General features: G+C 41.6%; 1 protein-coding gene across 2 annotated transcripts in view; it reads right to left on the bottom strand.

Moving 5' to 3' along the window:
- znf385d (zinc finger protein 385D) overlaps positions 1–17,145 on the bottom strand; it is a 264,331-nt gene that overhangs the window by 53,736 nt on the left and 193,450 nt on the right. For both annotated transcript variants that reach the window (XM_061956540.2, XM_061956548.2), the window contains exon 4: positions 83–346. In XM_061956540.2, coding sequence (XP_061812524.1) covers positions 83–346 — 264 coding nt within the window. The remainder of the gene's footprint in view (positions 1–82; positions 347–17,145) is intronic.

Below are 17,145 nucleotides of genomic sequence, written 5' to 3'. Positions count from 1 at the left end.
ATAAGAAAGCTTATTTTGAGAAACCAGACTAATTGAGTGCATGGAAACATACTGACTGACGAAGGTTTCTAGAAGCTCTCACCGCTATTGTGGGCCTCCAGCTGCGATGCCGAATTGACGGCCACCTTGCACAGCGAGCAGTAGAGAAGACGCTTCGCTTTCTCTTCCTCCGTCTCTGGGTCCAGCTCCTTCTCGGGCTCGGCGTCGGGGTCCAGGTCCGGTTCGGCGGGCGAGTGGAGCTGTGACGGCCCCTCGTCCGTCCCGGCAGCTGAGGTCGTCTCTGAGGCGTCCGGGACTGCCGGCGAGGCTCCATCGACCGGTGGCAGTAGGAGCGCTGGAGTTATCTCTGTAGACACATCAGAGGAGCATGTTACCTCCTCATAACTACTCGAAAATCATGGAATCCTGTAATAGACTCGGTTCTATTGTGTAGTTCAGTATGTGTGTTAAAAACTGTCTTTTTTTGAAAGCATTACAACAAGAAAGCGGCAATGATTCTGTGTTTATATCAATCAATCAATCAATCAATCAATCAATCAATCAAAGTTTACTTATATAGCCCTAAATCAAGAGTGTCTCAAAGGGCTGCACAAGCCACAACGACATCCTCGGCTCAGATCCCACATCAGGGCAAGGAAAAACTCAACCCAATGGGATGACAATGAGAAACCTTGGAGAGGACCGCAGATGTGGGGACCCACCACCTGGGCGACCGGTGCAATGGCATAATAGTGTGAGAGTCCAGTCCATAGTGGATCTGGCATAATAGTGTGAGAGTCCAGTCCATAGTGGATCTGGCATAATAGTGTGAGAGTCCAGTCCATAGTGGATCTGGCATAATAGGGTGAGAGTCCAGTCCATAGTGGATCTAACATAATAGGGTGAGAGTCCAGTCCATAGTGGATCTAACATAATAGTGAGAGAGTACAGTCCACAGTGGATCTAGCATAATAGTGTGAGAGTCCAGTCCATAGTGGATCTAGCGTAATAGTGTGAGAGTCCAGTCCATAGTGGATCCATCATAATAGTGTGAGATTCCAGTCCATAGTGGATCAAGCATAATCTCTCACACTATTATGTTAGATCCACTATGGACTGGACTCTCACACTATTATGTTAGATCCACTATGGACTGGACTCTCACACTATTATGCTAGATCCACTATGAACTGGACTTTCACACTATTATGCTAGATCCATTATGGACTGGACTCTCACACTATTATGCTAGATCCACTATGGACTGGACTCTCACACTATTATGCTAGATCCACTACGGACTGGACTCTCACACTATTATGCTAGATCCACTATGGACTGGACTCTCACACTATTATGCTAGATCCACTATGGACTGGACTCTCACACTATTATGTTAGATCCATTGCGGACTGGACTCTCACACTAGTATGCTAGATCCACTATGGACTGGACTCTCACACTATTATGTTAGATCCACTATGGACTGGACTCTCACACTATTATGTTAGATCCACTATGGACTGGACTCTCACACTATTATGCTAGATCCACTATGGACTGGACTCTCACACTATTATGTTAGATCCATTACGGACTGGACTCTCACACTATTATGTTAGATCCATTACGGACTGGACTCTCACACTATTATGCTAGATCCACTATGGACTTGACTCTCACACTATTATGCTAGATCCACTACGGACTGGACTCTCACACTATTATGCTAGATCCACTATGAACTAGACTCTCACACTATTATGCTAGATCCACTATGGACTGGACTCTCACACTATTATGCTAGATCCACTATGGACTGGACTCTCACACTATTATGTTAGATCCACTATGGACTGGACTCTCACACTATTATGTTAGATCCACTATGGACTGGACTCTCACACTATTATGTTAGATCCACTATGGACTGGACTCTCACACTATTATGTTAGATCCACTATGGACTGGACTCTCACACTATTATGCTAGATCCACTATGGACTGGACTCTCACACTATTATGCCAGATCCACTATGGACTGGACTCTCACACTGTTATGCCAGATCCACTATGGACTGGACTCTCACACTATTATGTTAGATCCATTATTGACTGGACTCTCACATGTCATAGAGGATCAAGCATAATAGTGTGAGAGTCCAGTCCATAGTGGATCTAGCATAATAGTGTGAAAGTCCAGTCCATAGTGGATCTAACATAATAGTGTGAGAGTCCAGTCCATAGTGGATCTAGCATAATAGTGGGAGAGTCCAGTCCATAGTGGATCTAACATAATAGTGAGAGTCCAGTCCATAGTAGATCTAACATAATAGTGAGAGTCCAGTCCAAAGTGGATCAAGCATAATCTCTCACACTATTATGTTAGATCCACTATGAACTGGACTCTCACACTATTATGCTAGATCCACTACGGACTGGACTCTCACACTATTATGCTAGATCCACTATGGACTGGACTCTCACACTATTATGCTAGATCCACTATGGACTGGACTCTCACACTATTATGTTAGATCCATTGCGGACTGGACTCTCACACTAGTATGCTAGATCCACTATGGATTGGACTCTCACACTATTATGTTAAATCCACTATGGACTGGACTCTCACACTATTATGTTAGATCCACTATGGACTGGACTCTCACACTATTATGCTAGATCCACTATGGACTGGACTCTCACACTATTATGTTAGATCCATTGCGGACTGGACTCTCACACTAGTATGCTAGATCCACTATGGACTGGACTCTCACACTATTATGTTAGATCCACTATGGACTGGTCTCTCACACTATTATGTTAGATCCACTATGGACTGGACTCTCACACAATTATGCTAGATCCACTATGGACTGGACTCTCACACTATTATGCTAGATCCACTATGGACTGGACTCTCACACTATTATGTTAGATCCATTGCGGACTGGACTCTCACACTAGTATGCTAGATCCACTATGGACTGGACTCTCACACTATTATGTTAGATCCACTATGGACTGGACTCTCACACTATTATGTTAGATCCACTATGGACTGGACTCTCACACTATTATGCTAGATCCACTATGGACTGGACTCTCACACTATTATGTTAGATCCATTACGGACTGGACTCTCACACTATTATGTTAGATCCATTACGGACTGGACTCTCACACTATTATGCTAGATCCACTATGGACTTGACTCTCACACTATTATGCTAGATCCACTACGGACTGGACTCTCACACTATTATGCTAGATCCACTATGAACTAGACTCTCACACTATTATGCTAGATCCACTATGGACTGGACTCTCACACTATTATGCTAGATCCACTATGGACTGGACTCTCACACTATTATGTTAGATCCACTATGGACTGGACTCTCACACTATTATGTTAGATCCACTATGAACTGGACTCTCACACTATTATGTTAAATCCACTATGGACTGGACTCTCACACTATTATGTTAGATCCACTATGGACTGGACTCTCACACTATTATGCTAGATCCACTATGGACTTGACTCTCACACTATTATGCTAGATCCACTACGGACTGGACTCTCACAATATTATGCTAGATCCACTATGAACTAGACTCTCACACTATTATGCTAGATCCACTATGGACTGGACTCTCACACTATTATGCTAGATCCACTATGGACTGGACTCTCACACTATTATGTTAGATCCACTATGGACTGGACTCTCACACTATTATGTTAGATCCACTATGAACTGGACTCTCACACTATTATGTTAGATCCACTATGGACTGGACTCTCACACTATTATGTTAGATCCATTACGGACTGGACTCTCACACTATTATGTTAGATCCATTACGGACTGGACTCTCACACTATTATGCTAGATCCACTATGGACTTGACTCTCACACTATTATGCTAGATCCACTACGGACTGGACTCTCACACTATTATGCTAGATCCACTATGAACTAGACTCTCACACTATTATGCTAGATCCACTATGGACTGGACTCTCACACTATTATGCTAGATCCACTATGGACTGGACTCTCACACTATTATGTTAGATCCACTATGGACTGGACTCTCACACTATTATGTTAGATCCACTATGAACTGGACTCTCACACTATTATGTTAAATCCACTATGGACTTGACTCTCACACTATTATGTTAGATCCACTATGGACTGGACTCTCACACTATTATGTTAGATCCACTATGGACTGGACTCTCACACTATTATGCTAGATCCACTATGGACTGGACTCTCACACTATTATGCCAGATCCACTATGGACTGGACTCTCACACTGTTATGCCAGATCCACTATGGACTGGACTCTCACACTATTATGTTAGATCCATTATTGACTGGACTCTCACATGTCATAGAGGATCAAGCATAATAGTGTGAGAGTCCAGTCCATAGTGGATCTAGCATAATAGTGTGAAAGTCCAGTCCATAGTGGATCTAACATAATAGTGTGAGAGTCCAGTCCATAGTGGATCTAGCATAATAGTGGGAGAGTCCAGTCCATAGTGGATCTAACATAATAGTGAGAGTCCAGTCCATAGTAGATCTAACATAATAGTGAGAGTCCAGTCCAAAGTGGATCAAGCATAATCTCTCACACTATTATGTTAGATCCACTATGAACTGGACTCTCACACTATTATGCTTGATCCTCTATGACATGTGAGAGTCCAGTCCATAGTGGATCTAGCCTAATAATGTGAGAGTCCAGTCCATAGTGGATCTAACATAATAGTGTGAGAGTCCAGTCCATAGTGGATCTAGCATAATAGTGTGAGAGTCCAGTCCATAGTGGATCTAACATAATAGTGTGAGCGTCCAGTCCATAGTGAATCTAACATAATAGTGTGAGAGTCCAGTCCATAGTGGATCTAGCATAATAGTGTGAGAGTCCAGTTCATAGTGGATCTAACATAATAGTGTGAGAGTCCAGTCCATAGTGCATCTAGCACAATAGTGTGAGAGTCTAGTCCATAGTGGATCTAGCACAATAGTGTGAGAGTCTAGTCCATAGTGGATCTAGCACAATAGTGTGAGAGTCTAGTCCATAGTGGATCTAGCACAATAGTGTGAGAGTCTAGTCCATAGTGCAGGGGTCGGCAACCCAAAATGTTGAAAGAGCCATATTGGACCAAAAATACAAAAACAAATCTGTCTGGAGCTGCAAAAAAATTAAAAGCCATATTACATACAGATAGTGTGTCATGAGATATAAATTGAATTAAGAGGACTTAAAGGAAACTAAATGACCTCAAATATAGCTACAAACGAGGCATTATGATGCAATATGTACATATAGCTAGCCTAAATAGCATGTTAGCATCGATTAGCTTCCAGTCATGCAGTGACCAAATATGCCTGATTAGCACTCCACACGAGTCAATAACATCAACAAAACTCACCTTTGTGCATTCATGCACAACGTTAAAAGTTTGGTGGACAAAATGAGACAGAAAAAGAAGTGGCATAAAACACGTCCTAGAAAGTCGGAGAAAGTTATACATGTAAACAAACTACGGTGAGTTCAAGGACCGCCAAAATTAGTAGGACAAAACAGCGCTCGCCAAATACTCAAATCAGTGAAGCATGTTTAATATAAACAGTGGGATTTATAACAATTAGGGAGGTTTGTGTCATGTTTGTCCTCCTACAGAAACCATATTAAAACAAAAAATATATTTTTTCCCCTCATCTTTTTCCATTTTTCATACATCTTTGAAAAAGCTCCAGGGAGCCACTAGGGCGGCGCTAAAGAGCCGCATGCGGCTCTAGAGCCGCGGGTTGCCGACCCCTGCCATAGTGGATCTAACAGAATAGTGTGAGAGTCCAGTCCATAGTGGATCTAACATAATAGTGTGAGAGTCCAGTCCATAGTGGATCTAACATAATAGTGTGAGAGTCCAGTCCATAGTGGATCTAACATAATAGTGTGAGAGATCAGTCCATAGTGGATCTACCATAATAGTGTGAGAGTCCATATCTATATTAGGGCTGTCTAAGTTAACGCGATAATGCGTCAACTATAACTTTCAATAACCAATTTTTTAAAGGGCCCATCAACGCAAACGCGTCCTGTTTGACCCTCGGGCGATGCCGTAGCGGGGGGAACTTGGTTGCAGTTCACTTGTTACTAATGAGCCACAAGCGAACAGAAATGGGATTTTTTTTAAAAAGGGCACATTATGGAACTATCAGGTTCAAAGCCATAACAAGTTGTTCTCCCGACAAAAAAGGACTGCAGCAGGATGCAGCAAACACCTGCTTTCTGCATCGCTCAGGTGGGTGGTGCTTCACTTCCGTGTTCAGGTTACCATGAAGGTGCAGTGATAACATAACATTTAGATTGTTACTGGGACTGATTTAGTAAGTAGGATGACATAAAAGCTACGCAGAAATGAAAGACGGTCGACAGGAAGTCAAAAGGAGACTTTGTTTGTGTTGCAAAGAACCGATTCAACATTAAAACATGTCAAGACACTTTCTCGGCCCTGCGATGAGGTGGCGACTTGTCCAGGGTGTACCCCGCCTTCCGCCCGATTGTAGCTGAGATAGGCTCCAGCGCCCCCCGCGACCCCAAAGGGAATAAGCGGTAGAAAATGGATGGATGGAAGACACTTTCTCACATCAATCACGTTTCCGGCTTCAAAATAAAAGCGCTAAGCTATAAATCCGATTTAACTACAAAACCCAAAACCAGTTTAGTTGGCACGTTGTGTATCTTTTAAATAAAAACAGAATACAATGATATGCAAATCCTTTCCAACTTATATTCAATTGAATAGACTGCAAAGACAAGATACTTAATGTTTGAGCACATTCCAAAAAAGATGGCACAGGGGAATTTTCCCCACTGTGTTACATGGCCTTTCCTTTTAACAACACTCAGTAAACGTTTGGGAATTAAGGAGACCAATTTAAAAAAAATTTCAGGTGGAATTCTTTCCCATTCTTGCTTGATGTACAGCTTAAGTTGTTCACCAGTCCGGGGGTCTCCCTTGTGGTATTTTAGGCTTCATAATGCGCCACACATTTTCAATGGGAGACAGGTCTGGACTACAGGCAGGCCAGTCTAGTACCCGCACTCTTTTACTATGAAGCCACGCTGTTGTAACATGTGGCTTGGCATTGTCTTGCTGAAATAAGCAGGGGCGTCCATGAAAAAGATGTTGCTTGGATGGCAACATATGTTGCTCCAAAACCTGTATGTACCTTTCAGCATTAATGGCGCCTTCACAGATGTGTAAGTTACCCATGTCTTGGGCACTAATACACCCCCATACCATCACAGATGCTGGCTTTTCAACTTTGCGCCTATAACAATCCGGATGGTTCTTTTCCTCCACGACTTCCACATTTTCCAAAAACAATTTGGAAATGTGGACTTGTCAAACCACAGAACACTTTTCCACATCAGTCCATCTTAGATGAGCTCGGGCCCAGCGAAGCCGGCTGCGTTTCTGGGTGTTGTTGATAAATGGCTTTGGCTTTGCAATGTAGAGTTTTAACTCACACTAACAGATGTAGCGATGGACTGTAGTTACTGACAGTGGCTTTCTGAAGTATTCCTGAGCCCATGTGGTGATATCCTTTACACACCGATGTCGCTTTTTGATGCAGTACTGCCTGAGGGATCGAAGGTCCGTAATATCATAGCTTACATGCAGCGATTTCTCCAGATTCTCTGAACCCTTTGATGATATTACGGACCGTAGATGGTGAAATCCCTAAATTCCTTGCAATAGCTGGATGAGAAATGCTGTTCTTAAACTGTTCAACAATTTGCTCACACATTTGTTGACAAAGTGGTGACCCTCGCCCCATCCTTGTTTGTGAATGACTGAGCATTTCATGGAAGCTGCTTTAATACCCAATCATGGCACCCACCTGTTCCCAATTAGTCTGTTCACCTGTGGGATGTTCCAAATAAGGGTTTGATGAGCATTCCTCAACTTTCTCAGTCTTTTGTGCCACTTGTGCCAGCTTTTTTGAAACATGTATCAGGCATCAAATTCCGAATGAGCAAAAAATAACAAAGTTTACCAGTTCGATCATCAAATATCTTGTCTTTGCAGTCAATTCAATTGAATATAAGTTGAAAAGGATTTGCAAATCATTGTATTTTGTTTTTATTTACCATTTACACAGCGTTCCAACTTTACTGGTTTTGGAGCTATGTATACATACATACATATATATGTTGAAGACCTCCGGTTTAGAAGAAAGTGAATAGCTCATCAAAAAAAATGGACAGCAGAGGAACAACTTATAAAAGTGTCACAGCTCTGACTAGTTTAAGACGAGCAGACAAGTTGTGTGTGACTTGAAAATAAATATATCATACAATATCGGATAAATACCCATAAAACATAGATTACATACAGATGAGTTGGGAAATTGTGTTGGATGTAAATACAAACGGAATACAATGATTTGCAAATCTTTTTCAACCCATATTCAATTGAATATGCTACAAAGACAACATATTTGATGTTCAAACTGATAAACATTTTTTTTTTGCAAATAATCATTAACTTTAGAATTTGATGCCAGCAACACGTGACAAAGAAGTTGGGAAAGGTGGCAATAAATACTGATAAAGTTGAGGAATGCTCATCAAACACTTATTTGGAACATCCCACAGGTGTGCAGGCAAATTGGGAACAGGTGGGTGCCATGATTGGGTATAAAAGTAGATTCCATGAAATGCTCAGTCATTCACAAACAAGGATGGGGCGAGGGTCACCACTTTGTCAACAAATGCATGAGCAAATTGTTGAACAGTTTAAGAAAAACCTTTCTCAACCAGCTATTGCAAGGAATTTAGGGATTTCACCATCTACGGTCCGTAATATCATCAAAGGGTTCAGAGAATCTGGACAAATCACTGCACGTAAGCAGCTAAGCGCGTGACCTTGGATCCCTCAGGCAGTACTGCATCAACAAGCGACATCAGTGTGTAAAGGATATCACCACATGGGCTCAGGAACACTTCAGAAACCCACTGTCAGTAACTACAGTTGGTCGCTACATCTGTAAGTGCAAGTTAAAACTCTCCTATTCAAGGCGAAAACCGTTTATCAACAACACCCAGAAACGCCGTCGGCTTCTCTGGGCCTGAGCTCATCTAAGATGGACTGATACAAAGTGGAAAAGTGTTCGGTGGTCTGACGAGTCCACATTTCAAATTGTTTTTGGAAACTGTGGACGTCGTGTCCTCCGGACCAAAGAGGAAAAGAACCATCCGGATTGTTATAGGCACAAAGTGTAAAAGCCAGCCTCTGTGATGGTATGGTGGTGTATTAGTGCCCAAGACATGGGTAACTTACACATCTGTGAAGGGGCCATTAATGCTGAAAGGTACATACAGGTTTTGGAGCAACATATGTTGCCATCCAAGCAACGTTATTATGGACGCCCCTGCTTATTTCAGCAGGACAATGCCAAGTCACGTGTTACAACAGCGTAGCTTCATAGTAAAAGAGTGCGGGTACTAGACGGGCCTGCCTGTAGTCCAGACCTGTCTCCCATTGAAAATATGTGGCACATTATGAAGCCTAAAATACCACAACGGAGACCCCCGGACTGTTGAACAACTTAAGCTGTACATCAAGCAAGAATGAGAAAGAATTCCACCTGAGAAGCTTAAAAAATGTGTCTCCTCAGTTCCCAAATGTTTACTGAGTGTTGTTAAAAGGAAAGGCCATGTAACACAGTGGTGAACATGCCCTTTCCCAACTACTTTGGCATGTGTTGCAGCCATGAAATTCCAAGTTAATTATTATTTGCAAAAAAAAATAAAGTTTATGAGTTTGAACATCAAATATCATATACATTCAATTGAATGTGGGTTGAAAATGATTTGCAAATCATTGTATTCCGTTTATAATTACATCTAACACAATTTCCCAACTCATATGGAAACGGGGTTTGTATAATATACACTAAATACACAATGTTGTGTTTGGTGACCTCTGATGTGGGGCCAGCGAGTCTGAAAGAAGATATTTTACATTTCTGCCGCTTGGCAGGGATCGATATGCGCGACCACGACGACATGTCCAACACAGACTGATTGATGCACTTCTCCGCAGTCACCGAGATGGGACAGAACAGAAATAAAATCAATAGCGGAGTGCGCCGGCCAAAGCAATTTCTGTCAGTCCGAGCGACGTGGAAAACACTAAAGCAGGTGAGACACTTCATTAGGCACACCTGTGCAGTACCTTTTCAAAAGTCAGCGTTTGCCACGCGGCTCAAATGTGCAATAGTGTTTGTGGGCATTGTTAACTTCCACAGTGCTTTTACGTGTGTTTGAATGACTTCTCACTCCCACACAGCAGATAGATTCCTTTGTTGTCATTGCAAGGTAATGCAACATTTTAATTAAAGCACAAGGTGAAACCCATTAGTATAAAATATCAAAAAATACAAAAAAATATATATATATTCCATTCATTCTTTACATCCACACTGTTCACATTTGAACCAATACGGTACCAATTTCCGGCACCTGGGAACCGAAATCGATACTCAACAGTAATAATTTTCGGTACTTTTGTGTGTTCATAAATATTATTTGTTTTTGGTGTTAAAATCTATTTTTTTTTAAATAAAAATGAGCTGATTATGATGACTACTGTCCAGTTGTAATTACATTTCTTATTATTTTTTGCAGCTCTGACACATTTGTTGCAGTTGCAAGTCCAAGCCATTAGATGGCAGTAGTGTGTAGTTCATGGTGGGGTGGTCAGTTCAGTCTGTTGCGCCCTACATAGTGTTAACACTGTAAGTATTGCACTAATCACGCACCAGCTGTTTGATTGCAACGTGCATCTTAGTTGTAGTTTCTATCAACAAGTTTGAAGGTGTTGAAATTAAAAAGTTAAAATTGCTACCCAGCAAGCATAAGACACTAAAAAAACGTTGAGAACTTGTTGAATTAGGTCCCGCCGTTGAGCAACTCAAACATAACATACAAAACCAAAAACTAGTGAAGTTGGCACGTTGTGTAAATTGTAAATAAAAACAAAATACAATGATTTGTAAAATCCTTTTCAACCTATACTCAATGGAATAGACCGCAAAGACAAGATATTTAACGGTTTAAGACCGGACTTGTTATTTTTTGCAAATATTAGCTCATTTGGAATTTGATGCCTGCAACATGTTTAAAAAAAGCTGGCACAAGTGGCAAAAAAGACTGAGAAAGTTGAGGAATGCTCATCAAAGACTTATTGGAACATCCCACAGGTGAACGGGCTAATTGGGAACAGGTGGGTGCCATGATTGGGTATAAAAGCAGCTTCCATGAAATGCTCAGTCATTCACAAACAAGGATGGGGCGAGGGTCACCACTTTGTCAACAAATGTGTGAGTAAATTGTCGAACGGTTTAAAGAAAAACATTTCTCAACGAGCTATTGCAAGGTATTTAGGGATTTCACCATCTACGGTCCGTAATATCATCAAAAGGTTCAGAGAATCTGGAGAAATCACTGCACGTAAGCGATGATATTACGGACCTTCGATCCCTTAGGCGGTACTGCATCAAAAAGCGACATCCGTGTGTAAAGGATATCACCACATGGGCTCAGGAACATCTCAGAAAACCACTGTCAGTAACTACAGTTCATCGCAACATTTGCAAGTGCAAGTTAAAACTCTACTATGCAAAGCGAAAGCCATTTATCAACAACACCCAGAAACGCCGCCGGCTTCGCTGGGCCCAAGCTCATCTAAGATGGACTGATGCAAAGTGCAAAAGTGTTCTGTGGTCTGACGAGTCCACATTTCCAAATTGTTTTTGGAAACTGTGGACGTCGTGTCCTCCGGACCAAAGAGGAAAAGAACCATCCGGATTGTTATAGGCGCAAAGTGGAAAAGCCAGCATCTGTGATGGTATGGGGGTGTATTAGTGCCCAAGACATGGGTAACTTACACATCTGTGAAGGCACCATTAATGCTGAAAGGTATATACAGGTATTGATTGCCATCCAAGCAACGTTATCGTGGACGCCCCTGCTTATTTCAGCAAGACAATGCCAAGCCACGTGTTACATCAACGTGGCTTCATAGTAAAAGAGTGCAGGTACTAGACTGGCCTGCCTGTAGTCCAGACCTGTCTCCCATTGGAAATGTGTGGCGCAATATAAAGCGTAAAATACGACAACATAGACCCCCGGACTGTTGAACAACTTAAGCTGTACATCAAGCAAGAATGGAAAAGAATTCCACCTGAAAACCTTCAAAAATGTGTCTCCTCAGTTCCCAAACGTTTACTGAGTGTTGTTAAAAGGAAAGGCCATGTAACACAGTGGTAAACTTGCAAAATAGTGAGTTTTCTAACTACTTATTTCAGTGCATCTATAAGTATTTTTGAGGCTCGTTCAACAAGATTGCAGTTATACTAACTGTGCTTATTTTGGTTAAGATAATTATGATATAAAACTTTCATCGACACTAACACTTGGACGTCACTCCAGCAGCACCGAGAGCCGACTCGAGGTAATGCTGCAATTTTCAAGAAATTGACACTGATACTAAAACAAGATATAAGAACTGGAAGTGATCATAGTTAAAAACAATTATTTAATAATACACACAAAAGTATCGTTGAGTACGGGTATCGATTCCCAAGTACCGGGAATCGGTACCGTATCGGTTCAACTGTGAAAGATACCCATCCTTAATTATGCAATTTCATAATAAGGTGAGCGTTGTTCCTGCATGACAACTTCCTGTGACGTCATCAATCAACCAATCAACTCCAAGGTGACTATTTTTTTTTTTATCTCCACCTCGCAGCTTGTCGGCGGGCGCCGTTAAACTTTTAGAGTTGAAGGTGATCACAGAAGTCTCCAGCCGCCCGTAACCACATGACTTCACCGGCGCCGGGCGGCCCACTTTAGGGACGTCGACGGGCTCTCGTTAACGGGAAGTAATGACTGCCATCCATCTCACGCCGGCCGCGCGACAGCGGCGAGATGGAGATTGAAGGGGAGGGGACACGGCGACCCGAACCGACGCGGCAACGGCGCCGACGGCCGGGGACCGGACGGAGAAGCGAGTTAAAGCGAGCTCAGTCCGAAGCCAAAGGGAAGGCGAGGAGGTTGGCGGAGAACGCGGCAAGGTGAGAGGAGAGATAAGGGAAGGTAATTAAAAGGAGGGAGACAAAGGAGAGGAGGGGGGGGGGGACCGTGACCCCTAAAGACCAGTCCGCTTTTCTTCCTTACGTCCAGGTTCTCAAAGACGTCCAACGTGGACACAATCGTTTTTTTACACATTCTAGCACTGAGGTGAAGCTGAGATGTTTTGTTTTTTACTTCAATACAGTTAAACCCAGTGATGGACAAGCTACTTGGAGAATGTAACTATAAGTTACTCTCCATTAAATGTAACTAAGATACAGAGGAAGCTTTCCTCATGACAGAATTCAAGCATGCTACATCAAAGCTACATATATATATATATATATGTATATATATATATATATATATATATATATATATATATATATATATATATATATATATATATATATATATATATATATATATACATACACTGTATATACAAACCCCGTTTCCATATGAGTTGGGAAATTGTGTTAGATGTAAATCATTTTCAACCCATATTCAGTTGAATATGCTACAAAGACAACATTTTGATGTTCAAACTGATAAACATTTTCTTTTTTTTTTTGCAAATAATCATTAACTTTAGAATTTGATGCCAGCAACACGTGACAAAGAAGTTGGGAAAGGTGGCAATAAATACTGATAAAGTTGAGGAATGCTCATCAAACACTTATTTGGAACATCCCACAGGTGAACAGGCTAATTGGGAACAGGTGGGTGCCATGATTGGGTATAAAAGTAGATTCCATGAAATGCTCAGTCATTCACAAACAAGGATGGGGCGAGGGTCACCACTTTGTCTACAAATGCGTGAGCAAATTGTTGAACAGTTTAAGAAAAACCTTTCTCAACCAGCTATTGCAAGGAATTTAGGGATTTCACCATCTACGGTCCGTAATATCATCAAAGGGTTCAGAGAATCTGGAGAAATCACTGCACGTAAGCAGCTAAGCCCGTGACCTTCCATCCCTCAGGCTGTACTGCATCAACAACAGACATCAGTGTGTAAAGGATATCACCACATGGGCTCAGGAACACTTCAGAAACCCACTCTTAGTAACTACAGTTGGTGGCTACATCTGTAAGTGCAAGTTAAAACTCTCCTATGCAAGGCGAAAACCATTTATCAACAACACCCAGAAACGCCGTCGACTTCGCTGGGCCTGAGCTCATCTAAGATGGACTGATGCAAAGTGGAAAAGTGTTATGTGGTCTGACGAGTCCACATTTCAAATTGTTTTTAGAAACTGTGGACGTCGTGTCCTCCGGACCAAAGAGGAAAAGAACCATCCGGATTGTTATAGGCGCAAAGATGAAAAGCCAGCATCTGTGATGGTATGAGGGTGTATTAGTGCCCAAGGCATGGATAACTTACACATCTGTGAAGGCACCATTAATGCTGAAAGGTACATACAAATTTTGGAGCAACATATGTTGCCATCCAAGCAACGTTACCATGGACGCCCCTGCTTATTTCAGCAAGACAATGCCAAGCCACGTGTTACATCAACGTGGCTTCATAGTAAAATAGTGCGGGTACTAGACTGGTCTGCCTGTAGTCCAGACCTGTCTCCCAATGAAAATGTGTGGCGCATTATGAAGCCTAAAATACCACAACGGAGACCCCCGGACTGTTGAACAACTTAAGCTGTACATCAAGCAAGAATGGGAAAGAATTCCACCTGAGAAGCTTCAAAAATGTGTCTCCTCAGTTCCCAAACGTTTACTGAGTGTTGTTAAAAGGAAAGGCCATGTAACACAGTGGTGAACATGCCCTTTCCCAACTACTTTGGCACGTATTACAGCCGTGAAATTCTAAATTTAATTATTATTTGCAAAAAAAAAAAGTTTATGAGTTTGAACATCAAATATCTTGTCTTTGTAGTGCATTCAATTGAATATGGGTTGAAAAGGATTTGCAAATCATTGTATTCCGTTTATATTTACATCTAACACAATTTCCCAACTCATATGGAAACGGGGTTTGTACATACATTCCGATTTTGCATTTATTAATCAATTTCAAAAATCGATTGAAAAAAATTAAAAAATTGTAATAGTTTATTCTTTAAGAATCAACTATTAGGCCATCTCCATGCAACCAGAAAGGGCTTTTCTAACCCATAACCTGTTTCGAGAAAGTGTCATTATACTGTAATTATTATACTATATAATACATTGCAAAGAATCGGTTTGAATCGAGAATCGTGTCAAGTCGAAAATCGATTCCGAATCCAATCGTCACCCCGGCAATCGGAATCTAATCGAATCGTTACGTGCTCAAAAGATTCACACCTCTATTGGATTGATTTTTAATGTCTTTTTTTTTTATTTTGTTTTTAGCCACATAATTGAACCAAACAATCATAATAATTATAATTAAATACATTTGGGGAAAAAAAACCAAAACAATTAAAAACACACAGATATCAACATCAAACCACAAACAGCTGCATCCCTGAATGCTCCCGGAGACTGTCGGAGGCAGATATTTACATATATCCGTATTTAAGTGTTACTTCTTTAATTTCATAATCATATTACAAAACAGCTAGTGTTTTTCTTCCAATTGTGGTCTTTTGGTTGTCTGCAAATACTGTGTGCTAACCTTGAGTGTGGAATGTAAGAAAGAGAGATACTCCTTCTTCTTATCTATTCTTATGTCCAGGTGCGGAGGACAATGGGCATGTGTTTGGGCTGAAAAGACAAGACAGCGAGGGAGGGAGGGGGAGAGACTTTATAGAATAGAGGGTTTTCCATTTCGGGGGGGGAAGACCATCTTAGCTGCGCGATTGAATGTTCTATGCTGGACTGGTCTCAGTATATTTACAAAGCTTTGCAAATATATTACAAAATGCCTATTCTGTCTCTGGTGGTTCTTCTACTCAGCTTTAAGTGTCGTAAAGAGCTTGGGAGCGACCAGCGACTTGAATTCCCTGGGAGGAACAACTGGTCCAAACGCAACAAGACATACACCAACCAATAAACATAAATACGGCTCATCAACCACCCACATTTCAAATGTTTCAATCAGGGGTTACTAGGAGATCAGTCTCTCCTACATGTTTCAGAAAAGCACCTTGCAGAACTACCGTTCAAGGTCAGCCTAATCCTCTCCAGGACATCTTGATTTGTCGTGCGGATAATTACCGTATTTTCCGGACCGCACCGATGAAATGAAACTGGCTTGCTATGAGTAATGCAATCTACTAAGAATAAGCCGCACGTATATAAACGTTGTGGAGTTAAAGTAATGTTGAAGTACCACTGATAGTCACACACACACTCGGTGTGTTGAAATTTGTCCTCTGCATTTGACCCATCCCCTTGCTCCACCCCTGGGAGGTGAGGGGAGCAGTGAGCGGCAGCGGTGGCCGCGCTCGGTAATCATTGTTGGTGATTTGGTGAAGTGAGTTATTTACACAGCAAATAGTCTCTAAATGTTTATTTACATACCTTAATTGTTTACAAATGGTGTCTGGAGCAGGGCAGTAAAACGGCTAATTGTTTTAGTTATATTGTAAAGCTTACAAACGTTGCTTGGAATGATGAATGATGAATGAAGAATCCATACGAGCAGCAACGCTATGCAAGGCTGGAAGACGAACACGGCAGTTCGGTTAAAAAAAAAGAAGGAAAAAAAAGTGAAGTGAATTATATTTATATAGCACTTTTCTCTAGTGACTCAAAGCGCTTTTACATAGTGAAACTAATATGTAAGTTACATTTAAACCAGTGTGGGTGGCGCTGAGAGCAGGTGGGTAAAGTGTCTTGCCCAAGGACACAACGGCAGTGACGAGGATGGCGGAGGCGGGTATCGAAACTGGAACCCTCAAGTTGCTAGCACGGCTACTCTACCGATCGAGCTATCCCGCCCCACACTACTAATTATAAAGTATGTATGATTCATGTTGATATCATATCGGATCAATATCTTTTTCAGGCCAATACGCAAGACTCCAATACCGG

The sequence above is a fragment of the Nerophis lumbriciformis genome, linkage group LG04, assembly GCF_033978685.3.
Source record: "Nerophis lumbriciformis linkage group LG04, RoL_Nlum_v2.1, whole genome shotgun sequence".
NCBI classification, from domain to species: Eukaryota; Metazoa; Chordata; class Actinopteri; order Syngnathiformes; family Syngnathidae; genus Nerophis; species Nerophis lumbriciformis.
This window is presented reverse-complemented; position numbering and strand designations above follow the sequence as displayed.